Source organism: Nerophis lumbriciformis, linkage group LG08 (genome assembly GCF_033978685.3).
Source record: "Nerophis lumbriciformis linkage group LG08, RoL_Nlum_v2.1, whole genome shotgun sequence".
In the NCBI taxonomy this organism is placed as follows: domain Eukaryota; kingdom Metazoa; phylum Chordata; class Actinopteri; order Syngnathiformes; family Syngnathidae; genus Nerophis; species Nerophis lumbriciformis.
The window spans coordinates 27,213,294-27,240,473 of NC_084555.2; the positions used below are offsets into that span (position 1 = coordinate 27,213,294).

At 39.1% G+C, this 27,180-nt stretch overlaps 1 protein-coding gene across 7 annotated transcripts in view; it reads right to left on the reverse strand.

The window, feature by feature from the left end:
- ralgapa2 (Ral GTPase activating protein catalytic subunit alpha 2) overlaps positions 1-27,180 on the reverse strand; it is a 273,154-nt gene that overhangs the window by 225,625 nt on the left and 20,349 nt on the right. For all 7 annotated transcript variants that reach the window (XM_072913656.1, XM_072913661.1, XM_072913662.1 and 4 more), the window contains exons 2-3: positions 5,232-5,342; positions 4,713-4,762 (exon numbers count right to left, since the gene is read on the reverse strand). In XM_072913656.1, coding sequence (XP_072769757.1) covers positions 4,713-4,762; positions 5,232-5,342 — 161 coding nt within the window. The remainder of the gene's footprint in view (positions 1-4,712; positions 4,763-5,231; positions 5,343-27,180) is intronic.

Below are 27,180 nucleotides of genomic sequence, written 5' to 3' on the forward strand. Positions count from 1 at the left end.
GTGAATAAAACTTTAAAAAAAAAAAAAAAAATTTTAATTAATGAAAAACCGTATTTTTTATCACTGCAACCGTAACCCGGAATAGGTTGATGAAAACCGTACTAATTACGGGAAAACCGGAGTAGTTGGCAGGTATGAAGTTAGAAATAAACTAAAACCATAAAAGGTTAGTGAAAAATGATTGAGTTTTTGATACTTTTATTTAGAGCAGGTCTATGTTTTGCTTCCAAATGTTATTATTGGTAATTGAGATGTTTGCAGGGGCAGCACGGTGGAGCAGGGGTTTGTGCATGTGTCTCACAATACAAAGGTCCTGAGTAGTCTTGAGTTCAATCCCGGGCTCGGGATCTTTCTGTGTGGAGTTTGCATGTTCTCCCTATGACTGTGTGGGTTCCCTCCGGGTACTCCGGCTTCCTCCCACCTCCAAAGACATGCACCTGGGGATAGGTTGTGTGGCAACACTAAATTGGCACTTGTGTGTGAATGTGAGTGTGAATGTTGTCTATCTGTGTTGGTCCTGTGATGAGGTGGCAACTTGTCCAGAGTGTACCCTGCCCTCTGCCCGAATGCAGCTGGGATAGGCTCCAGCACCCCCGCGATCCCAAAAGGGACAAGCGGTAGAAAATGGATGGATAGCTGGAGATGTTTGCAAGTAGCCTAAATAAAGGTGCTTTCACAGAAACTAAAGATACCTTTTATCCTTTATAACTTTTTTTTACCGTAATTTTAGCTGAAAAAAAAGGTTGTGAAATTTAGATGACTAAAGTGTGACTAAAACTAAAATACATGTTAGTTTAAAAAAAAAAAACTGACTTAAACACAATTGAAAATGTATTAAAATGAACACTGATTAGCTCCAAATAATTATACATAATCAAATTTTGTGTCAAGAAAGTGTGCAAAATGTAGCAGATCTGTTTCATACGTGACACCCCAACATGTATCTTTTTAGTACACCAGTAAAAAGCACACAGACACACAGAAATGGGCTGAAAGGGGACAAGTGAGGGGTTAAGCTGCCTCCAATATTAGTTCTTTTTGAAAAAAAAAAGACTTCATAAATATGCAGAAGGTAAGAATCTAGGCTTTAGTTAGAGGTCAGCTGCACCATGCGTGTGCATAGACCATCAGGAATCTTATCTTGTTGCGGTGGTAGGAGCAGTGAATGACAAACCAGAAGGTTTAGTTTCTTGATAAGTAATAGTAATATAGTAACGCAACTCAATCACTTAATCAGTATTCATGTATAAAATACTGTACACAGTACAGGATGTACATACACTTGGGGTGTTTTGATCAGGGTTTTATGTGTCCGAAATTGAGCATTCATCAGTTTCATTCAATGTATTTATGGTGTGTGGCACTAAGTGCCATTGACAGTGTAACAACATAAGCACAACATTTGAACTACATAGTTATTTATCCCTATTCACTACATACAATTGTTTGAGCAAAACAATCAACAACACAATAACTAAACAAAGCAAAAACTACGATCTAAAATTAGGCCTTTTTTAAATGATTAAAATATTTAATCTCAATTAATCATATTTTCCAATAATTGCAATATTTTGCACAAAGAAGTGTTATTTTGTAACTTAGACCAGTGGTTCTCTGACTTTTTTTTTACCAAGTACCACCTCAAAAAACACTTGGCTCTCCAAGTACTATCATAATTTTTTTAGACTAAGACTTAGACTTCCTTTTAAGTCTAAGTCTGCCCAACAGTAAAATACAGTAGCGTAGTAGGCCCAATTATTCATTAAAGACAAGCCAGAGGCTTCATTTAACAAGTATATTTTTTGCTTTTGGCTACTGTAACATTACACAGTTTGAACAGTAACACTGTGTTTGAATATAGTAAAATGGAGAGGGCGGATAACCTGGTCGTGACACACCAACAGAGCACCATCCTCTCTCTCGACTCTTATTAATCTACTTCTTAATTTCCTGTTAATTTCAGGCTACTTTCTGCTGTTACAGTTCAATCTACACTTCTTAAAGTTTACTAAGCACCTATTTTTTGGGTTTCAAAAAGGTATGTTTAAGCGACCTTAGCGATGAGGATGTCGTCTTCTCTGCTCCTGCTTGTTCTGACTTGGTGTGTAACTTTTTTAGCCTCTTCTTCCAAAGATTATTAACTTAGAAAAGCGGCTTCACGCTGTGTATGGAGCTACGTACACAGTTAGCGCCTCAGCACAAATTTTGGCAAATAAACTATGTTACTTACAAGTATTATCCCTATAGGACGAGGAATAGCTAAACATGCTACACTACACACCGTAGGAAAATCTGCTAACCACAATCTGGAGCTCTTGGATGTAAGGATAAACAAAGATGGGAGAATCAATACAAATAACAGTAACAATACCAAGTACAATATAATTTTATGTTCTACACTACATTAGTTAGATCAATATATTTTATTATAAAAAAATATGTTGTTGTTTTTGTTGTCTACAAACTCAGTAAATAAGTCTCTGAACACAGGAGCACTTTAAAGGGGAACTGCACTTTTTTTATTTTGCCTATATTTCATGATCGTTATGTAAGACAAGCACACATCTGTTTTTTAATGCATTATAACTTGTAAATAAACGCTACCAAAAGTCAGTTAACAATGGACCCAATGGTAATCGCTCTATCCTGCCTATAAAGCACTCTTAAAAACATCTAAAAGGCCTTCATTATTGTTTTATATACACATTGTAAGTATATATGTAATTTAGTAACAGTCAGGCACATTCATAATAACTTGTAATAGTTTTGCTCATTTCAAGCATACGAGGGCGTATTAAGTGCACAGACGCATCACAACCTTCGCTTTTCCCTTCAACCACAACACTAGTGAACTGTGCATCATGCATAAGTATCATACAGCATAATTGCTAAGTATTAAACAAGATATACAAACATTGAGCATAATAAAAAAAACACTTACTATACAATGTCAGCTCTCACCGGGATGCTGACTGATGGGATGTTCACACATTCCCGTTTAGATGAAGATTTAATCATAATCCTTCCGCAAGTAAAAGAAAGTTAAAAGGTACTGCAAACGACCGTCTTGTCATATCTTTCCCGTCATATAGGGATATAAATTGGATGTCAAAGTTGAGTAACTTCTTGATTTATGGCTAAAACCTTCTACTAACCAGGTAAGAGGCATGATTTAGAATCTAGAATTAACTTTTAAGAACGTAGGGGCAATGCAACAGCAGCAGCACCTCAGTACTGTATGTCAATAGCTGAATAAACTAGTTAGCTCTTTATGATCACAGCGCCGTCAAAAATCATTTGCATTAGATCTTAATTATGATGCCAATATCGCTAATAGTATTCTATAATACTAATATCAATCAATCAATCAAAGTTTACTTATATAGCCCTAAATCACAAGTGTCTCAAAGGGCTGCACAAGCCACAACGACATCCTCGGCTCAGATCCCACATCAGGGCAAGAAAAAACTCAACCCAATTGGATAATACTAAGTATACTACCTGAATACTAATATTCAGGTCACGAGATGTAGATGGAGTATTGTTGGCAGTTTTTGGATGTTTTTTTTAGAGGGCTTTATAGACAGAATAGTGTACTCCCATTAGCTGCAAAATTTAATGCATGGAAAAAAGAAAAGCATATGTGTTCTTGTCTTACATAGGGATTGTGAATGATAGGCAAGATAAAAAAAAAAGTACAGTTCTCCTTTTAGATCAAAAACCCAAGGTTTTAAATCAGGGCTAATAGTAAGAAATATTTAAAATATTTTATTAGTATCGTTACACCACCATGCTGTGTTTTTGTCTGATTATTATTGTGATCAAAATGGAATCATTTAATGATATTAAGAATTTGAAGTATACGCATTGGTATGACCAATACTCCCCCTGCAATTACTTAGTATTTGACTATTACCCAAATTTGTAGTATCACCCAAAACAAATGTAAAATATCTAAACAGAAGAATACGTGGTTATTACATTTTAACAGAACTGTAGCTGAAACCATGTAACAGAAAGCAACCAACTGTTAACAGTAAATAAACAAATAGAATAATAAGAGTTTTGCGAAAATAATACAAATGGAATTTATGCAATATGTTATCGCATATGTCAGCAGTCAAATTAGGAGCATTTGTAACCCATTTTAAAATGGTTGTATTATTATTTATATAACAAATAATATACTGTATATAGCGATATATCGTTATCGTAGGAAGCTGAAATATATATCACAATATAGACTTTACGCCATGTACGCCCATCTATACCTAGTAGACAGATTTTTTGTTTGTGAATGTGAGTTTTTTCACACAATGTGTCACAAAAGCGGTTCTGTATACGTCTCACATGGGTGAAGACAGAGAGTGATGCATACTGTACAAGACAAACAATTAAATTGTTTCCTATTTTATGTGCTGCTGTCCTTACAGCCCTACCGTAGGCATATGTAACTGGAGAGCTGAGTGTTTGTGTTGAAAACTGGAGCTGACTTTGCATTCAGATGGAAAAAAACAAGGTGGAGGACTTTAACCTGCGTGTGCAACATAAAACTGTGTCGTAAAAAAGGGGGAGGGGCCATCATATACACTTAAACTGGAGAATGATTGACGTGAGTCCCCTTCCCCCATAAAGACATGACTTGATTGTTCAGCTCTTTTCGGTAAATCGAACTTAAACAATTTGAGAAAACCAGAGAAAGAGCAACTTACTTCAAAAATAAAGAGGATGGAGTCCAGCTCCTCCCTTTGAGATTTGATCCCTGTGAAAAACAAGTAAAATAATTCAGTGTGAACTCATTATAGAGTGGTCAATTTTGTGGACATTTTCATTACTGTGAGAAATTGTAACAGTGTTTGGGACTTCTAGAAGTATGTTCAAATCCAGGCTGAAAAAACTTGTATTTAATTTTGATCTACAATCTTTGACTGATTTTAATTTGAATTAGGATTGTTTTTATGATTATTAGATTTTCTGATATTAATATGAATAATGATTAATACGATTAATGTATATTTTTGCCTTCTAACAATTTTTTGTAAAGCACTTTCAATTGCCTTGTGTACAAAGTGTGCACTATAAAAAAAAAAGTGCTTTGCCTATTATTACCAACATAGGGGTGGACAAAGTGGAAAATGAACTATTGCGACAAATCACACAGAGAGCAGATATATGTTAATTATTGAACTCTCGGTGGCTGTGAGCGCAGAAACACAAAATGTTGAACTCACCTTTTTGCTTTAAGTTACTTTCCAGTGTAATGAAATTTTCATAAAATATAAAATAAATCTGTGAACAGTTGTTCTCGAAGAAGGGCTTCAGCTCAGTCTTGTCAATGATATCTGTAAAAGAGAGGTAAGAATCTTAAATGCAAATATAGAACTTTGTTTAACAGATAACTTAGTTGACCACCACTTGATCAACTGTCTCCAGCAGCCAACTGTCCCTTTTTTGGTCTGCAGAGTTTAAACGACAACTCTGTGGTCCCAAACCTAAGTCCTTATGGACTGAGTGAGCAAGTGCCATCCTAAATTTGTAAAAATGCGATCCTGAAGTGGTGTTTTCAAAATGCACCTAATGGCCATTTCGAATAGTGGCCATATCAAATTGTACAGTTTTGTCAATTGAACAAAATAAATTATATATTAGTAGTAGGCAAAGCCATTGATGATCGTTACTGATCGATTAACTTCATTAATATGGTGAGGGACATTAAGGAAAAACAAAAATAGATTCCTTCTTTAAGAATTCTGTTGATGTGGAATCCATTGTTGAATTGTTGTTTCATTGTTTCCATACAATGACAATAAAGGTATTCTGATTCTGATTCTGAATTGATCATGTCTACGCCTGCAGCCAAGATGAAATTTTACCATGAATTGATTACGTGGGCTCCGACTTAAACAAGTTGAAAAACGTATTCGGGTGTTACCATTTAGTGGTCAATTGTACGGAATATATACTGAACTGTGCAATCTACTAATAAAAGTTTCAATCAATCAATCAATCAATCAATGAACTGTTAGTTTTATTTTGTAGTCCAAAGGAAAAAAAACATGATGTCACTTATGGGAAGTTGAGCAACAGTCATACATACCTCCGCTATGCATCAATACATTTATACTCAGCAAATGTGTTGTTGATAGTCAATATTACTTAAACTGTTATTTTTGCATCATTGCTTGAGCTTAAGGTTTAGGGTACTTCATTAAAAGGGTTGTACTGGATCAAGGCCAAGCTAAAAGTCAATAACAAGATTACATAGTGGAGCCTTACCATTGCTAATTAATAAGATAATTATTGTATTGAGTGCACTTGTGTGTTAACAAATTGATCATCACTGAGGAGTTATGGTTTTTGAACAGTAAACAACCCGTGGACTGGTAGTCTTGTATGTTTTATATGATTTTCTTTTACTCCTATTCTGTATTTTCTGGTTCGTGTTATGCAATGTAACCAGTCCCTTTACTTTCTGTTGGACAGTGATGGCAGGTAGGTTTAACAATTAGTTGACTAATTAGTTCAGATGGCATTTTAGTTACTGGATCATTGTGTTTGTTGGAAGTGTTTGAACAGTCAGTATTTACATGACATTTGTATGTTTTTCCATGGACACTACATTCTACCTGCTTCTTGCATGTCATCTGCGTTCTGGTGAGTTTTTGTTTAAGCTTTTATACTTTTTGGCATCTTTGTATTTTTGTTACTCCAATCTTTGGGAGAGCCGTGCTACTCCTAGGCATCTTTGCATAAAAATACTTTTTGACTGCACCCGGCCACGTAATCACATTCTGGGATAGCAGTGCACAACTCACTTACAGAGAAAATGTCTTCTTTTTGTTAATGTAAAATAACTATAATTTTTTTACTTGGCTGGCAGAATTAATTAAAGACTAGGAGGCATCCTGGCACACTAGCATAAATCAAGTGTCACCCTCTGTTGAGTTCATATTGCTACCACATGGCAAACTGAAGACCCCCTGAAAAGTCAGCCTGTTTATGGGTAGTGCCGGAATTATGTATGACAAAGACTAAAAATTAGGCTAAGCCATGAGATGAAAGAAATTATGCTGAGAATGGATGATGGGAGACTATATCAGATACCATGGCTGAATTTAGTACTTAGCCTCAATGCTGCGTTGAACAACAACGCTTCATTCAATTATTGTGACTCAATTACAGTCAACATGTTTGTTGTACTGAGTCCTGTATTCACATTATTTTATACCTGCCCGTCAGATTCTGATTCTGATATTAAGACTTATTTGCCTACAGATGCCGCACAATAAAAGTGACAACTTCAGTTTTTCGGTAGAATTTCAGTTAGGTAATATTGTCTTATCAGGTTCCCAACGGTTAGAATTACCGTTTTTAATTAAAATGGTTAAAAAAAAAACGATTGATAGCTGCGCTTTGATAAACTGGCGGATTGACTCGCGTCAGCTCGCTAGCTTAACATGAAAACAAAATACATTCATGTGTTTGCCCATTAAGAAAGGACATACACCAATCTAAATGTATATAAACACATTGCTGTCTGAGCAACCAAGCTATTTAATTATATACATTTAACCTACAAGCTGTGGTCTATTAGCATTGTTCTGTTTTTACGGTGCGTTAAGGACCGCTGAAAAGAATACAATGCCACAGCGCCCACCAGAAATAAAAATAATGATACATTTTGTTTCGCACTTTTCATTTAAATAAATCTTAAAACTGTGGCTGTGTAAACAAATATTCAAAACAATAAAAGCTTAGCAATTCAAATAGATAAAATACTATGACTAAAACACTATCAGTGAAGCATAAGAAACCCAAAACATACAAATTAGTGGGTTTTCTGAACAATGTGTCTATTTATTTTAGTAATTTCTTTTAATAATATCAAAATATTTCAGTGTGTGTATAAGTATGAGCATATTCAACAATACCGCGATAATAATGGTAACCGTGATAATTATAGTCACGACAACAGTGATATTAAATTTTCATATTGTTACATCCCTACGTCAAATTAAAACATCTGTATTCCTTGTCCATTCATAAATACCTTGTTACAGAATGGGAATTATGGCCTCAAAGACCCACCCCCACCAACGCCTGCCAGCCTATGGAATTGTCACTGTGTCCGTGCTTAGAATTAATTTTAAAATCTTGTCTCATCTCATGAGATGAGTGTATCGTCACACCTTTAGTGGAATTCCCATAGAAAGAAGATTTACAGCATTTGTGTTGCTTGCAGACTAAAAATCTAGCATGCTGATAGAAGATGTTAGCATTCATCACTGTACAATAGCCTCGCTGTACTTTGCTATTTACGCGCTTGGCGTCGATGTGAAGTTAATTTTTGAAGTGAATTATATTAATATAGCGCTTTTCTCTAGTGACTCAAAGCGCTTTGCAATGTGAAACCCAATATCTAAGTTACATTTTTAAACCAGTGTGGGTGGCACTAGAAGCAGGTGGGTAAAGTGTCTTGCCCAAGGACACAACGGCAGTGACTAGGTTGGCAAAAGCAGGGATCGAACCTGGAACCCTCAAGTTGCTGGCACGGCTACTCTAGCAACCGAGCTATACCACCCCAATGGGTGTCATCTTCCTGCGGACACAAAATGGAAATTATAGCCAGATTAGGGTTTAGTGCTCCCCATACTGCATCAAAGTAAGCTGAACTATACTTTGAGACATGACTATAGTGAAAAAGAGAAAGACTGAAAAGTATCAGAAGATTAGTAAAAAAATCAGTGGGTAGCAAAAGGGAAGGATCCAAATTAATATTCAACACATCGTGTCTCAAGAGTTATGACTTGTCATCCTGCTCTAAACAGCCCTCAGATGTGCTCCACCTGCTCAAAGACCCCACACCTGTCACTAGAGCATAATGGGTAATAAAAAAAAAAGACCACGTTGGAGATAACAGGATTTTGACATGAAGCAAAAATCACACAGGGAGACAATGGTGTTAAAATTCTGATGGGCAAAGAGCAACACAGTTAGATCAACCATTAAGGATATGTCACTTTGACGTTAATACATAGTCAATTATTCATGCTAAACAATGGTCTGAACAATCCATAGCTAATGCTATAGTCCAGTTTTTGGTGCAGTCTGGATGACTGCATGACATTACCTGTTTTGTAAGCAGTGCTGTCAAGGGAGGCTTGTCCCTCAATTAGCTACACTAAAACTGACAGAACTGGTTTTCTGGATATTAATTTTCAGTGGATGACCTCTAACTTACAGTGTTTGATAAGATACAAGTTTCCTTCAGCGCTTTGTCAAACATGAAAGAGCGACAACAACAACAGGAGCAGTATAAAGCTTCAATCACACCATAGTGGATATTGTGGTAGGAAGATGCTGCGTTTTACCAGAATACAGCACGTTCATCCTTCCATGTAACACAATCATTTTATTATGTGAATCACATGAATTAACTGGAAAAGAATAGTGCAACAATGGCAAAATACAGGACAATGAGCTAAGCTATGTACTACGTACAGCTTAAAATGTTCTTAAACATGCGCCTTACTTCAGTAGTTGAATTGTTAAAAGATTACTCTGTGTCTGACAATCCTTTAAACTTGACTGACTAAACTGTACTGTAATCACTTAGGCGTAAGTGCTGCTAATAGTGACAACTTAATAAAGTTGCGCTGATAGTGACAACTTAATAAAGAAGAGGCTTGGCATGTAATAAATAGGTATCAAAAGACAAAAGTAGGTTTGGCTTGGATGACTACTCTCGATTGTGTGGGTTTCCTGTCAAATGTCAGGGAAACACAGCAGCCTCACCCCTTTGTGAAAAGTCCAGCTGGAATAGGATAACATTGGGCCAAGAACATATCTATCTCAGCTACTCAACGGTTAAAAAAGGCAGTGCGCAGTATATTTATACAAAATTCTGCCATTGTGTACCGCCATGACCAATAGAATAGGACTGGGCATGCTAACGGTGGGAATAATTGATACATTATGATTAATGTAATGTTCTTGAAGCATGTGAGGCAAACTACAGTGCAATATTTGTCTGCAACCAGCAGGGGTGCTGTTGTGTATTCACACTAGGCTATTGGTACCGTGCTGGACCATGTCATTCTCCTGCCCTCTATTGGCCCCCACTGGCCTGCGTTCCCATTGTGCATTTGTGCCATGGCATTACTGCAGTTTCTCTGATTAGTGAAATATTCCCAGACTTTTTTAGAGTCATTTTGTGCAAGGTTGCCACTGTCATTACTTGCAAGAGTGGTGATCACATTAGTTAAATGATGTTCTATTCTGCTGTATTACGACAATTTCTCTTAATATGTAGACTTATTTCACCCTTTTTTGGAGTCCTTCTTATTATTTATTTTCTACAAGGTTGCCACTGTCATCAATTATTTTGGGTATATTCCATGAAAATACCTGGACTAATCAGGCTTACATTGTGAAAGAAGTTGCTCAGGGGTATGCTGGGTGTGGTTTATGAGAGTTTTCCTATGCAACGAAACCTTTGTGTGGTTAGGTTTGGAAAACAAATCAGCTTGAAGTGCCTAGAGTTAATCAATAATAATCAATCTGTACCTGTGCGCAGCTTCTTTTTTTTTTTTTAAAACACAGAGTTTACCCTTAATGTAGTTGAATGTGGTGCACCGCCACTGCATTTTCATTCCCGCCACACCTTAAAAATACGGGTGTTTTTTTTAACTTAAAAACAAATTAAAGTAATATAATATATTGTAGCCCCCAGGAGAAATCACACAAAGTCTATCGCTAGTTTTAAATTTTATTATCAATATTATGATAACAAACGGCACAACAGGTTTTACCTCCTGTGAAAACACTTTCGTCAAATTCCTCTCCATGAGTCTGCGCTTCCCCCAACATATCAATCAATCAATCAATCTTTATTTATATAGCCCTAAATCACAAGTGTCTCAAAGGGCTGCACAATCCACAACGACATCCTCGGTACAAAGCCCACATACGGGCAAGGAAAAACTCACCCCAGTGGGACGTCGATACAACACTTATTCCTTCTCCACCAATCACCATTCAGGCACGGACGGTGTGTTTGCAAACATGGGAACAACTAACATCAAATCCAAACCACACGAAAATAAAACAACACCAGTTGGTCGTTACAATATGATTTGATATAGTCTACTATTTGCGCACTATTGACAAGTGATTTACAGAAAACTCGACCACCGAAAATAGACTTAGGTTACCTAAATCCAGGCTGCCAAAACTGGATGCAATCAAGACGCACACCATTCTCTGGAGCGTTGTCTGCATGTATTCAATGTTGACGTAAATGTAATATATTGCGGATATTCCCGCGGAGAGTATTTAAAATGTGCAAATATTAAGGAGACAGACTTTTCGTGGGCCATATAAAATGATGTGGCGGGCCTTAAGTTTGACACAGGTGCTTCAGAGGGATATTTGTTGAATGACAATGCATTAACTCTCAGAAATACCTCCCATACTAATGGCGGTGCAAAGGTTATTATGACATTATTTTCCAACCTTGTGTTGTGCGACGATATACTCACATGTAAATTTTTGCCGATAAACGATATTATTGCCATTATTTTTTTGACACCAAATAAACCACTGATGAAATGATAATACAGAAATTAATAATGCAAGTAAACCCTTTCAAATGCAAGAAACCTGTATTTCTGGTATATTTTAACATTGTAATTGGAATGTAAACTTAAGTATAAATACAAAACTTAAGTTTGCATTCCAAGTTAAATAAAAAGTAAATAAAAAGTTAAATAAAACAAACAAATAATAGAAATAAAATATACTGTGTTAGCAAAATTTTGCACTTGAATAAAAATCACAACCAAAGGCATAAAAAGGGTTCTGTCTCTGTTGAGGGAGTAAGGGGCCCCCAAATATACACAACCAAAAAAATAAATAAAATGGCTAAATAAAATTATTGTGACCAAAATTATCACAGTTATCATTACAGTACATCACGGTATTGTTAATATACTCAAAAAAATATGTTATACATTCTTGACAAAGAAAACATCAAATACTGTTCTGGCTGATTTAATATTTCACTTCATATTATTTGTATTTGTGTGTTTGAATGTTTATCTTCTTTCATTTTAATTTGTAAACGTTTTAGAATTATTTTTTTAATACATTTAAATTGGTTGATCAGTTAGTTTCACTTCCGGTTCATGTGACGTCATGCGTTATTTTCCTATTGAACGGATGTCCGTCTGTTTCTACTCGAAACTGCAGAGTATATATCGATCAATTGGTGCAAAGACAGCACAGCCTTTATATTCAATGTGAATAGTGTATCTTAGTTGTTGAGATTGTCATGTTTACATTGGGGTATGACGTTTCCCACTGTAAAAAAGACGTTAATGTCTTTCGTTCATGTTAGCATTTAAGCTAGCTAGCAAGCTAACGCTAGTCCTTCCATAAATTTATCAAAATGCAGTTGTCAATCACGGTTTTTCCTTCATTTTTATTTAATACAGTAATACTTTACAACAGTTATCAGAACTGTTTATGGAGTATCAGCCCAGGCCTCCTTGGATGCATACATTTTTAATCCTCACATTAATTACCGTGCTACTAAATGGTAAGTTAGGAGCTTTTACTGCAGTTGACTTATGAAAATATGACACGTCTCCAGGGTGTATTTTTACAAACGACGCAATGGGCTAAAAAAAACAGTCAACCTGGTATATCTTTTAAACTTCTAATGGATAATTGGTAGTTGTTTTATTAGTATATTACCCATTTAATGAACTGCCTTTAAAGGGGCTTTGCCTTCACGCACAAGCAGAGCGCACACTGGGTGTGGGTATTGAGCTTGTTTGCACAGAGGGTGAAGGTCATCCAATGAGCTGAAGCAGCCGATGATATATTTACACAATCTAGATCAGCCATTAGGCCACTATGTCCACCACACGAACAGCATAAAATACATTTTATGTCCAAACTATACTGAACGAGCTGGAACACTCACAGTGTGAGACATTTTTACCACCTGCATTATTAATATGCCATGCCATGCTCATACCCAGTCTTAAGAGCTACTGATATGAATACTCTCATTAGCATTAGCCCTGAGATAGCTGAGTCTGCAGGTGCTCAGAGTCTACACTGGTGCCAAAATGGAGATGAGGGGAGAGCAAAGGAACCCTTCCAGGGAAATGTATGCAGAAATTAGACACAAAAGTCTCTTTCATGACTTCAATCAGAGAAATGCCTTTAACTTGGAAGTTACAAACCAAAATACTTCACAACTCATTGGTAAGAGTGCCAAGGAATTTGGATTGTAGATTAAAAAATTGTCAAAAGTATTGAGTGCTTTTAAAATTAAAGTACTTTCATATCTGTCATGCACAAAACATGTCTGATCATTATTGTTCAACATTCAAGTTGTTAGGCAGTGGAGATTATCGCAATATGAATTTTAGGCCATATCGGCAAATCCTAGATTTTAGACTCATGACTAAAACGTCACTTAACTTTGAGTACACAATGCCAATTAGTACTTTTTAGTTCTTACCCTGAGACTTTACTTATCAATAACATGCATAATACTCTCTGAACAATGCATCCAACAAGAAATATAAGCAAAAATGCAGTTAAAAAAAGGTATAAAAGGTAAAATCATTAGTGGATGGAAAAAATATTGTGCCTTGCACAGTAGATGCAACGGCTTGTTGTCCTTTCATTCACCCTAAATCTCTTGGCAGGAATTTACATCAAAACAAATCAAAGAAATTAAATCATTAGGAAAATGGGTTTGCCTGGAAATATATTTGGTGCATATCATTTCATTAAAAAGCGACAGCTCTGAACACAGTATGACTTGCTGCGAAACATACTCGGACTCACAGATCTTCTTAGAGCAATGCGTGAAACATCCTAGGCAGGATTAACAAGATTTGACCGAAGCTGACCATATCCCAGTCTTAGTTCACACATTTTGTACCATCTCAAATGACTAAACTAGTGGCTTTACAATCAATTGTTGATGGCACCAAAACTGATCTGAGGAGCCCTCATTGGTTTGCTATTCAGATAGATTTTTATTTAAAACATTTTTAACACTCAAACTTAGCATGAGTTGTCACTGTCACCTGCTACAAAAACAAAGTCTTAGTATTATAAAGAGGAACATTTTACTGGAGAAAAAAAAGGGTAAGACCAAAATGATATAAACAAAATAACATAACGAGAAAAAAATTGCATGGAATCATAATATTATCAGTGTATTGTACATAAAGTACTGAATCTCAAAATAATATTTTTCTATTTTGTGTGCTTCAGATATTCCTTTTAGAGATTGAAGTTTTAGGTAACATTTAACACAATGATCATTGTGACGGTAGGGGTACAGTAGACCTGGGCGGTATATCGGTAATATAGTTAATACCGGTATATTTTACAAAGCGGTATATATTTGTAGTCAACAATATGCTTGATTTATCAAGAAACCTAATAAAAGACACTTTATATTTCTATTATATTTAATGAAAAGTTATTAACTGGAAAAGGTGTGTTTGATTTTTGGACAAAAAACTTGACTGCATTAATATTCACACTGTAGATGCTAACATGTCCTCACAAGTGTCTGAATAAGGGGTGTAACAATTGATCGATGTATTTGTAGATCGATTTATATTCCTAAATTTCAAGTATATCGAACTGTGCTAAGCAAGTTTGCCTTTTGGAAGATAGGTATCGATCCAAGATCGTTCTAAAAAGCAATGGATCAATTGTATCGATACTAGAAAAAGGAAAACATTGGATTAGGCCTAGAAATAAAATCACAGATTATAGGATAATATTACAGCAAGATGTGCTCCGTTGTTGTGTCTGTCGAGTGCCAGACTGCCAGCGATCACGAGGCATAAGTCGAAGCTATTGATACCAAGGGTAGAAAAGTATATGGGTGATACTAGTGATTAGATCGATATTGTTTTTTCACAAAATCGGTTTTTGTTGTTTTTATTACTGTTTAAAAAACCAGGGAGTAAGTCCCCGGACACAGGAGGATTTTGACTTCATATTGGTTAAACAATAGTATGAAATAAAATACAATAATTAAATAGATCAAATATTTAGTTGATATTGTTAAAATGCCTTGATGTGTTTTTCTGCTGATATAATTTTGATAAAAAAATTCAAAAGCAAAACCAATTAGTGATCTTAAGCAGTAGAAAATGAATGGAATGGATGTACTGGTGTCAGTCCCACTACTAGTTTACTTCCCAAAAAAGGCGCTTTTCAGGTTCTTTTTTTTTAGCTCATAACACAATTTACAGTTAACACATGTGATAGTATCAGCTGATTTCACTTTCTTTTGTATCTCAGAACCAAACAACATGCATTTAAAGTTTCTACATACAAGGAAATTGTTGGTGTATGTTTGGGGGATTTATTTGAAAACAATGTTGCACCACTAAAGAACAATTTGTTACAAAAGGAATAATCTACAGATTAATTGATTGATGGAAAAATTAATCCATCCACCCATCCATCCATCCATTTTTCCCCAGCTGACGAGTCCGGGTCGCGAGGGCAGCAGTCTAAGCAGAAATGCTCAGACTTCCCTCCTCTATTTCTGCAAGGGGGATACCGAGGCATGCACAGGCCAGCTGTGAGATATAGTCCCTCCAACGTGTCCTAGGTCTGCCCCGAGGTCTCCTCCCGGCTGGACATGCCCGAAACACCTCACCAGGGAGGCGTCCAGGAGGCATCTGTAGTACAAACCCCGTTTCCATATGAGTTGGGAAATTGTGTTGGATGTAAATATAAACGGAATACAATGATTTGCCAATCCTTCTCAACCCATATTCAATTGAATGCACTACAAAGACAAGACATTTGATGTTCAAACTCATAAACTTTATTTTTTTTTTGCAAATAATAATTAACTTAGAATTTCATGGCTGCAACACGTGCCAAAGTAGTTGGGAAAGGGCATGTTCACCACTGTGTTACATCACCTTTTCTTTTAACAAGACTCAATAAACAATTGGGAACTGAGGAAACTAATTGTTGAAGCTTTGAAAGTGGAATTCTTTCCCATTCTTGTTTTATGTAGAGCTTCAGTCGTTCAACAGTCCGGGGTCTCTGCTGTCGTATTTTACGCTTCATAATGCGCCACACATTTTCGATGGGAGACAGGTCTGGACTGCAAGCGGGACCAGGAAAGTACCCGCACTCTTTTTTTACGAAGCCACGCTGTTGTAACACGTGCTGAATGTGGCTTGGCATTGTCTTGCTGAAATAAGCAGGGGCGTCCATGAAAAAGACGGCGCTTAGATGGCAGCATATGTTGTTCCAAAACCTGTATGTACCTTTCAGCATTAAGGCTGCCTTCACAGATGTGTAAGTTACCCATGCCTTGGGCACTAATGCACCCCCATACCATCACAGATGCTGGCTTTTGAACTTTGCGTCTATAACAGTCTGGATGGTTCGCTTTCCCTTTGGTCCGGATGACACAATGTCGAATATTTCCAAAAACAATTTGAAATGTGAACTCGTCAGACCACAGAACACTTTTCCACTTTGCATCAGTCCATTTTAGATGATCTCGGGCCCAGAGAAGCCGGCGGCGTTTCTGGGTGTTGTTGATAAATGGCTTTCGCTTTGCATAGTAGAGCTTTAACTTGCACTTACAGATGTAGCGACAAACTGAATTTAGTGACAGTGGTTTTCTGAAGTGTTCCTGAGCCCATGTGGTGATGTCCTTTAGAGATTGATGTCGGTTTTTTATACAGTGCCGTCTGAGGGATCGAAGGTTATGGTCATTTCCGGCAATGCCGCTTACGTGGAGTGATTTCTCCAGATTTTCTGAACCTTTTGATGATATTATGGACCGTAGATGTTGAAATCCCTAAATTTCTTGCAATTGCACTTTGAGAAATGTTGTTCTTAAACTGTTTGACTATTTGCTCACACAGTTGTGGACAAAGGGGTGTAACTCGCCCCATCCTTTCTTGTGAAAGTGAGCATTTCTGGGAAGCTGTTTTTATACCCAATCATGGTACCCACCTGTTCTCAATTAGCCTGCACACCTGTGGAATGTTCCAAATAAGTGTTTGATGAGCATTCCTCAATTTTATCAGTATTTATTGCCACCTTTCCCAACATCTTTGTCACGTGTTGCTGGCATCAAATTCTAAAGTTAATGATTATTTGCAAAAAAAAAAAAAAGTTTATCAGTTTGAACATCAAATATGTTTTCTTTGTAGCATATTCAAATGAATATGGGTTGAAAGGGAGTTGCAAATCATTGTATTCCGTTTATATTTACATATAACACAATTTCCCAACTCATATGGACACGGGGTTTGTAGATGCCCGAGCCATCACAGCTGGCTCCTCTCGACGTGAAGGAACAGTGGCTCTCCTCTGAGTCTCTGCTGGATGACCGAGCTCCTCATCCTGTCTCTGAGGTCGATCCCACACATCCTGCTGAAGAAACTAATTTCTGCCGCTTGTATTCACAACGTTGTCCTTTCGGTCATTACCCAAAGCTTGTGACCATAGGTGAGGGTAGGAACGTAGACTGACCTGTAAATCGAGAGCTTCGCCTTCTGGCTCAGCTCCTTTTTCATCACAACAGACCGGTGCAGTGACTGCATCACTGCAGACGCCGCACCAATCCGTCTGTCAATCTTGCGTTCTATTCATCCCTCACTCGTGAACAAGACCCTGAGATACTTGAACTCCTCCACTTGAGGCAGAACTTCACTCTCGACCCGAGGGGTGCAGTGCACCCTTTTCCGACTGAGAACCATGGCCTCAGATTTGGAAGTGTTGATCCTTATCCCAGCAGCTTCACACTCGGTTGCAAACCGCCCCAGTGAACGCTGAAGGTCCCAGCCCGATGAAGCAAACAGGACGACATCATCTTCAAAAAGCAGAGATGCGATCCTCTGGCCACCAAACTGAAACCCTCCACATCCTGACTGCACCTAGAAATTCTGTCCATAAAGATAATGAACAGGACCGGTGACAAAGGGCAGCCCTGGCGGAGTACAATGTCCACTGGGAACATGTCTATGACTTATTACCGGCAACGCGAACCAGACTCCTGCTACGCTTGTACAGGAACCGTATGGCCCGTAGCAACGGACACTGGACCCCGTACTCCTGGACCACCCCCCACAGGACACCGCGAGTGCCACAATCGAAGGCCTTTTCCAAATCCACAAAACACATGTGGACTGGATGAGCAAACGCCCATGCCCACTCCCGTACCTTAGCGAGGGTATAAATCTGGTCCTGTGTTCCACGACCAGGACGAAAACCACACACGGCCAGACTCTCCTCTCCAGCACCCTTGAATAGACTTTCCCCGGGAGTGTGATCCCTCTATAATTGGAACACACCCTCCGGTCCCCCTTCTTGAAAAAGTGGGACCACCCCGGTCTGCCAATTCAGAGGTTCCGCCCCAGAGTTCCACTCTTGTTGAAGAGATGTGTCAGCCACGACAAACCCACAACATCCAGAGCCTTGAGGTATTCGGGGTGAATCTCGTCTTCTCCTGGGGCCTTGCCACTTGGCAGTTTTTTGATTACCTCAGCAACTTTGGCTCCAGTGATGGACATGTCCGCATTTGTGACCTTAAGACTCTGCCTTCACTACGGAGGGTGTGTCTGTAGGTTTAAGAAGATCCTCAAAGCATTCCTTCCACTGTCCAACTATATCCCCAGTAATGGTCAGCAGGTTTCCACGCCCACTATACACAGTGTGGACAGAGCACTGCTTCCCCATCATGAGGCGTCGGATGGTTTGCCAGAATCTCTTTGACGCCGATCGAAAACCTTACTCACCGAATTCCTCCCATGCTTGAGTTTTTTCCACCGCTGAGGCCGCAACTTGCTTGGCTTGTCGGTACCCGTCAGCTGCTTCGGGCGTCCCACAAGCGAGCCAGCTTGACGGCCCCCTTTATCTCTGGTGTCCACCATCAGGTTCGGGGGTTGCCGCCATGACAGGCACCAACCGCCTTGCGACCACAGTTCTGATCGGCAGCAGCAGTATGTCCCCCACCTCCCTCGGAATGCAGTTGAAGCTCTGCCGGAGGTGCGAGTTGAAGATCTGGCGGACAGGAGCCTCGACCAAACGTTCCCAGCTTACCCTTACTAAACGTTTGGGCCTGCCGGGTCTGTCCGGCATCCTCCCACACCACTTGATCCAACTCACCACAAAGTGGTGATCAGTTGACAGCTCAGCTCCTCTCTTCATTAAAGTGTCCAAGACATGCGGTCACATATCTGATGAAACGAGTGTGTCCTGGTGCCACGTGCACTTGTAGGCACACTTATGTTTGAACATGGTGTTTGTTATGGACAAACTGTGGCTAGCACAGAAGTCAAATAACAGAAAACCACTCTGGTTCAGATCGGGAAGACCTATCACCTTGGACCAGTTTGCCTTGGGAAACCCTACTAGGGGCATGTAGCCCCAGACAACATAGCTGCTCCTTAGATCATTTGGGTACTCAAACTCCTCCGCCACGTTAAGGTGATGATTCATGGTGTCAGTCCCACTACTAGTTTACGTCCCACTTTTAAGGTTCTTTTTTTAGATCATAGAGTCACCATATATACATAACACAATTAACAGTTAACACATCTGATTCATGGTGGATAGATTAATTGATTCAATAAATAATCGTTTGATGCAGCCCTAGCTCATAGACTTAGATTAGTCAGATCCAGACTACATCTGACCAATCTAATCCTTTGGGCATGAACTGATGAAGCCTATTTGGATAACAGGCGAAACATCTAAGACAAACTTAACAGTCCAGTTGTGATTGATTGAATGCCCTGAGAATGTCTTTGTAATTACATACAATATTTGTAATTACAAACACTTCATACACTGTATCTCACTATCTTATTGTTCTCCATACAGGACATGTTTAATAACATTATATTTACATATTATTATCCATACTATATACAAACTTCAATAAGATATCTAAAATGCAATTAAAGTCCTCAAAGATAATAAACCCCACTTGAAACATTCAACTCTAAGTTTTATTCTGCTGAGCTAAAAAAGAAAACTCTTCAAAGATGATACTGTATGAACATTGTTGGGCTTGAATATAATAAAAGGCTAAAGTTATTCTCAAGTCTATGGTGAGAGTTCCACAAAAGGGCGGTATGACAAGTCGAGTGATCTCAGCCATTACTTGAGCTACACGGAGGACCATCTTGAGAGCCCCTCCACTGCTGTGTTCATCAATTCACCTTCATGTGATTCCCTCTCATAAAGGCAAGCATGCTCAGTTGACCCTGACTCCAAACAACCCTCACACATGTTTGAAGTAACGCTATAATGGCACTATTTAATTTTAGAGGACTGAAGAGCAACCTTGGAAAACATTACCTTGACGCTCTTCAGACAAACACAAACTGTTGTCACCCACAGCACTTGCATGTTGCTCCATTGGAGCCTGTTTCTGACTAGATTTGGACAGACTGACAGACAAAAAGTACTGGAAATTAGTACAAAACTACATATTTGATAATGAATGTAATTCTAATCGTACAGTAATGACAAATCTTACAAAAATATGCATGGTTATATTGTATCACAATGGTAAATTAGCATTGCATCAACTCCTATCAACAAAAACTAGAGAGGAGACACAATGAGATATATTCCAGGCTCCAGTACTATGGAATGCCCTCCTGGTAACAGTTAGAGATGCTACCTCAGTAGAGGCATTTAAGTCCCATCTTAAAACTCATTTGTATACTCTAGCCTTTAAATAGCCCCCCTTTTTTGGACTAGTTGATCTGCCATTTCTTTTCCTTTCTCCTCTGCTCCCCCCTCTCCCTTGTGGAGGGGGAGACACACAGGTCCGGTGGCCATGGATGAAGTGCTGGCTGTCCAGAGTCGGGACCCGGGGTGGACCGCTCGCCTGTGCATCGGTTGGGAACATCTCTGCGCTGCTGACCCATCTCCGCTCGGGATGGTTTCCTGCTGACCCTACTATGGACTGGACTCTTACTATTATGTTGGATCCACTATGGACTGGACTCTCACAATATTATATCAGACCCACTTGACATCCATTGCATTCGGTCTCCCCTATAAGGGGGCGGGGGGGGGGGGGGGGGGGGCGGCGGGGGGTTACCCACATATGCGGTCCTCTCCAAGGTTTCTCATAGTCATTCACATCGACGTCCCACTGGGGTGAGTTTTTCCTTGCCCTTATGTGGGCTCTGTACCGAGGATGTCGTTGTGGCTTGTGCAGCCCTTTGAGACACTTGTGATTTAGGGCTATATAAATAAACATTGATTGATTGATTGATTGATGTATTGAAAATCTAAAATAAAATGCCATTGATTTTCCAGGTTTCTGAATTTGACCAAAATACCTTTTAAAAAAACCTTCTAAAGTTGCAAAGCATCCCTAACTTGAACCATTGTGCATGACATCATGCTAGCTAGGGCTGCAACGATTAATCGATGAAAATAAACTTTGATTAATTTTTTGATGGTTCAATTAATCATTTGAGTGTAACTAATAAAATTTAATCATACTGGACCATGTGGAATGCTCGGAACATTAACTATGCAGACATTTCTGCACGGCTGCTGCAACAGAGCACACATGAGAGCGGTGGTGTGTCGGTGGCGTGATTTGCATGGCACAAGGCGGTTTGCTTAGCTTTTTCCATAGGAGCTACTTGCTAATAGAAAAAAACTAGTAGCACAGATAATTTTCACAGAAATTTCTTTAGGAGCAATATGAAATGTCTTAAAAATCACACATTGTTAACACTCAAACACGTACATACGTGCACTCATACATATAAACACAATGCCTTCATAAGGCCTACTACTGCAACCCTCAATTAAACACAGAACAACCCTAAACTGTGCTTGCACTGTAGCTAACACTAGTAGAGCTAGGTGCATGGCGGTGTACAACGTATTCACTTGCTCTGAGCGGAGTGTAAAATAAAATGATGTGCAGTGCGTACACTTGTATTCAAATAATTGTGTTTATTCAACAGAAAATCATGGAAATGGAACAGAAAAATGTATGACACTCGAATCTTAACATTAAGTAACGAGAACTACTGTGGTATTATTTACATACACAAAATTGTATACATGAACTCCTGGCAATTTGGAGTGCATAACAGAGAAATTATATTTGAACTATGATGTTGAATGACATTGTAACTATTTTCTGTTCCATTACACAATGTAATTTGTACATTTTATCATGTAGGTTTATTATTTATTTAGATAAGTGATTCTCAAACTGTGGTACGTGTACCACTAGTGGTTCGCTGGGCTCCATTTATTGGTGCGCCAAAGAATCACTTGATTAAAGTACAGTGTTTTATTTTACTATATATTTTTTTTTTTACTATATTCAAAACACAGTGATACTGTTCAAACTGTGTATATATTACAGTGGCCAAAAATATTAAATATTCTTGTTAAATAAAACATCTGCCTTGTTTTATTGAATAGGCCTACTACGCTACTGTATTTTAATGTTGGTCATTATAATGGTACTTGGAGACCCAAGTGTTTTCTGAGGTGGCACTTAGTGAAAAAAGTTAGAGAACCATTGACTTAGACAATTATGACCAAACAAAAATATCACTGATCTATATATAGTTAGTTGAAAAAAAAACTTTCAACGCCAGTGTACAGTGCATGAAAACATATGGCAATGTTTATGGTCAGAAAAGAAACAAACTAGTTTTATTCTATATTGTGTATAACTACACTGAGTGTGCATAATTATTGCCGTCTTGGCCAATGCCCTGTGTAAATACGGCAACTAGTGTTATAAAACTAACATACATACATATTTATATACATATATATATATATATACATATATATATATATATATGTATGTGTGGGAAAAAAAATCACAAGACTATTTCATCTCTACAGGCCTGTTTCATGAGGGGGTTCCCTCAATCATCAGGAGATTTTAATGGGAGCATTCACATACCATGGTTTATATAGGGCACAAAGTGGGTGGGTACAGGCTGGTGTAGGGGCGTGGTGATTGGCTCATGTGTTACCTAGGAGGTGTTTCCGTCTGTGGCGGCATGCTGATACAATTTCGCTGCGCTTGTTGAGGGATGACAGGTCTGGACGGTATATGATAAACAGTTTCTCTTTCAAGCATAGGTTGCATCTTTTATTACCACTATTGTAAGGTGTGCTGGATGCAAGAATTTGCCATGTTATTGAATATTCAACATTATTGTCTTTGAGGTCCCAAATGTGTTTGCTGAGTTCTGTGGTATTCCGCAGGTTTTGGTTCCTGAAAGAAGCCTTGTGATTGTTCCATCTGGTTTTAAACTCTCCCTCGGTTAATCCTACATATGTGTCGGATGTGTTAATGTCCTTGCGTGTTACCTTAGATTAACATCAATCAATCAATCAATCTTTATTTATATAGCCCTAAATCACAAGTGTCTCAAAAGGCTAGAGTATACAAATGAGTTTTAAGATGGGACTTAAATGCTTCTACTGAGGTAGCATCTCTAATTGTTACCGGGAGGGCATTCCATAGTACTGGAGCCCAAATAGAAAACGCTCTATAGCCCGCAGACTTTTTTTGGGCTCTGGGAATCACTAATAAGCCGGAGTTCTTTGAACGCAGATTTCTTGCCGGGACATATGGTACAATGCAATCGACAAGATAGGACGGAGCTAGACCGTGTAGTATTTTATACGTAAGTAGTAAAACCTTAAAGTCACTTCTTAAGTGCACAGGAAGCCAGTGCAGGTGAGCCAGTATAGGCGTAATATGATCAAACTTTCTTGTTCTTGTCAAAAGTCTAGCAGCCGCATTTTGTACCAACTGTAATTTTTTAATGCTAGACATAGGGAGACCCGAAAATAATACGTTACAGTAGTCGAGACGAGACGTAACGAACGCATGAATAATGATCTCAGCGTCGCTAGTGGATAAAATAGAACGAACATATGTGTCGGATGTGTTAATGTCCTTGCGTGTTACCTTAGATTAACACGCAAGGACATTAACACATCCGACACATATGTAGGATTAACCGAGGGAGAGTTTAAAACCAGATGGAACAATCACAAGGCTTCTTTCAGGAACCAAAACCTGCGGAATACCACAGAACTCAGCAAACACATTTGGGACCTCAAAGACAATAATGTTGAATATTCAATAACATGGCAAATTCTTGCATCCAGCACACCTTACAATAGTGGTAATAAAAGATGCAACCTATGCTTGAAAGAGAAACTGTTTATCATATACTGTCCAGACCTGTCATCCCTCAACAAGCGCAGCGAAATTGTATCAGCATGCCGCCACAGACGGAAACACCTCCTAGGTAACACATGAGCCAATCACCACGCCCCTACACCAGCCTGTACCCACCCACTCTGTGCCCTATATAAACCATGGTATGTGAATGCTCCCATTAAAATCTCCTGATGATTGAGGGAACCCCCTCATGAAACAGGCCTGTAGAGATGAAATAGTCTTGTGATTTTTTTTCCCACACATACATATATTGCGCTCTACTACGGTATCGAGCACTATTTTTTGGATAACCTTATTAAGACATATATATATATATATATATATATATATATATATATATATATATATATATATGTTATATATATATATACATCTATATATATGTATATATTAGGGCTGCAACTAACGATTAATTTGATAATTGATTAATCTGTTGATTATTACTTCCATTAATCGATTAATAATTGGATAAAAGAGACAAACTACATTTCTACCCTATCCAGTATTTTATTGAAAAAAAACCAGCATACTGGCACCATACTTATTTTGATTATTGTTTCTCAGCTGTTTGTAAATGTTGCAGTTTATAAATAAAGGTTTATTTAAAAAAATAAATAAATAAATAAATAAATAAATAAAAAAAATAAAAAAAGCCTCTACCTAAAAGGTAGGGGGTCGACCCGCTGCCTTGCGGGTAAGTCCAGGAAGACAAGGGCTAGGGGAGCACACCCTGAGAGAAAAGCACCGTGTTGGAGGCACACGTAGGCGGGCCACGACAGACTGAGGGTTCCGGCGGCCTCCTGCAGCTATGAAGAGGTGCTGGTTGTCCTGGGTTTCCCCCTTGCCACTAGGCTCCATCTCTTTGTGGAAAAGATAGTGCGGCTGGGAACTGTGCACCATTAGAGGCACTTAAAACGTATCACCGCACAGGTCTTTGCTTCTGACCTTGGTGGATCCAGAACAGCAATTGGATTCTGAAGCACAGAGTCTGACGGCGTCAGGATGTCTGATAACTGGGGCGGGTTAGAATGAACTGGGAGCTTCTAGTTAGATCCCTGCACGTCAGCGATACAGGGCCAGAAAAATAAATACAAGGCTTCCTGGATGCACCCACGATCCAAGCAATGGCATATGCTGGATTACGTCATCGTGAGACGCAAGGACACCAAGGACGTGCACATCACTCGTGCAATGCGAGGTGCTGACTGCTAGACTGACCACCACATGATTATCTCCAAGTTGCGAGCGTCAGTACGTCCCCCTGTTCGTCTCCGAAAAACTGGAAAGAAGCGGTTGGACTGTGCCCTGCTTGAAGCAGACGAGGCCCGGAACAGCCTTCGATCCTCCATTGCAGGGAAGCTGCAGGAAATCGACCCCTTCCTGAGCCCTGAAGGCAGTGTTGATAACAACTGGACCTGCCTTAGCTCAAAGCTCTATGAGGCTGCAGCCGAGTCTATTGGCTACCGCCGTAGGATGCATCAGGACTGCTTCGACGAAAATTCAGAATCCATCAGAACCATACTGGACACCATGCACAACGCCCATAACGCAGCCCTGAACAACCCTACATCTGTCAGGCTAAAGCAGCACTGGAGAACATCAAGGAAGGAGGTACAGTCTGTCCTACGAAAACTGAAAAATGACTGGTGGACTGACAAGGCTCAAGAAATCGAACATTTTGCAGTGAAGAACGACATGCAAAACTTCTATAATGCTGTGAAAACAATCCATGGCCTCAGGAACTCCTCTCTCTCACCTGTGAAGTCGGCTGATGGCTCAACCCTCATAAAGGACCAGAAACAAGTTGTGGACAGATGGGCGGAACACTTCCAGACACTTTTAAATCAACCTGCCACTCCTGATCTGGCAGTGCTGGATGAGCTGCCCAGCTGCCCAATTATTGAAGAACTGGATCTTCCACCAACCTTCTCTGAAGTCCTGGCTGCAATTAGGTCACTTAAAAACAACAAGACCCCTGGCCCGGATGGCATCCCTGCAGAGATCCTTAAACAGGGAGGATATCTCTGTACCAGAGCAATTTTCCACTATATTGCTGATATATGGAAGCACGGAGCAGTCCCCCAACAATGGCAGTTTGCAAATGTTGTAACCATATATAAAGGGAAGGGTGAGAAGTCTGTCTGTTGCAATAGTAGAGGAATATCCCTCCTGTCTGCTGCCGGCAAGGTTCTTGCCAAAGTGATGCTGTCAAGACTCATACAGAACATAACAGAACACCTGTTGCCTGAGTCTCAATGTGGCTTCAGGAAAAATCGCAGCACTGTGGACATGATTTTCACAACACGCCAGCTACAAGAAAAGTGTCGGGAACAACATCAAGATCTATACATGGCGTTTGTGGACCTATCAAAGGCCTTTGATACGGTCAACAGAGACCTGCTCTGGGCGGTCCTTCTCAGGGTTGGTTGCCCGCGGAAGTTTGTAAACATCCTGCAAAGTTTCCACGGGGGGATGATGGCTCAGGTAACAACAGGAGGACATGACTCTAGGCCTTTCAAGGTATCCACAGGTGTCAGACAGTGTTGTGTACTTGCACCTGTACTATTCATATATCTTCCTCATGAGTGTCACCTGGCTACTGCACAAAAAAGATGAGGGAAGCAGTGGTGTGCTGGTGGATTACAGGTTGGATGGAAGCTTTTTTAACATCAGAAGGCTGCAGGCGGCTACCAAGGTCAAAACTGTGAACATTGTGGAATTACAGTATGCTGATGATTGTGCCTTCGTGGCACATACATCAGAGGCTCTGCAGGCGACGCAAACAGCTGCTGTGAAGGCCTATAGTAGACTGGGTCTCACTCTGAACACTGTAAAGACGGAAGTACTCTGCCAGTGGAACTCCCCTCCCCTAACTCAACCACCAT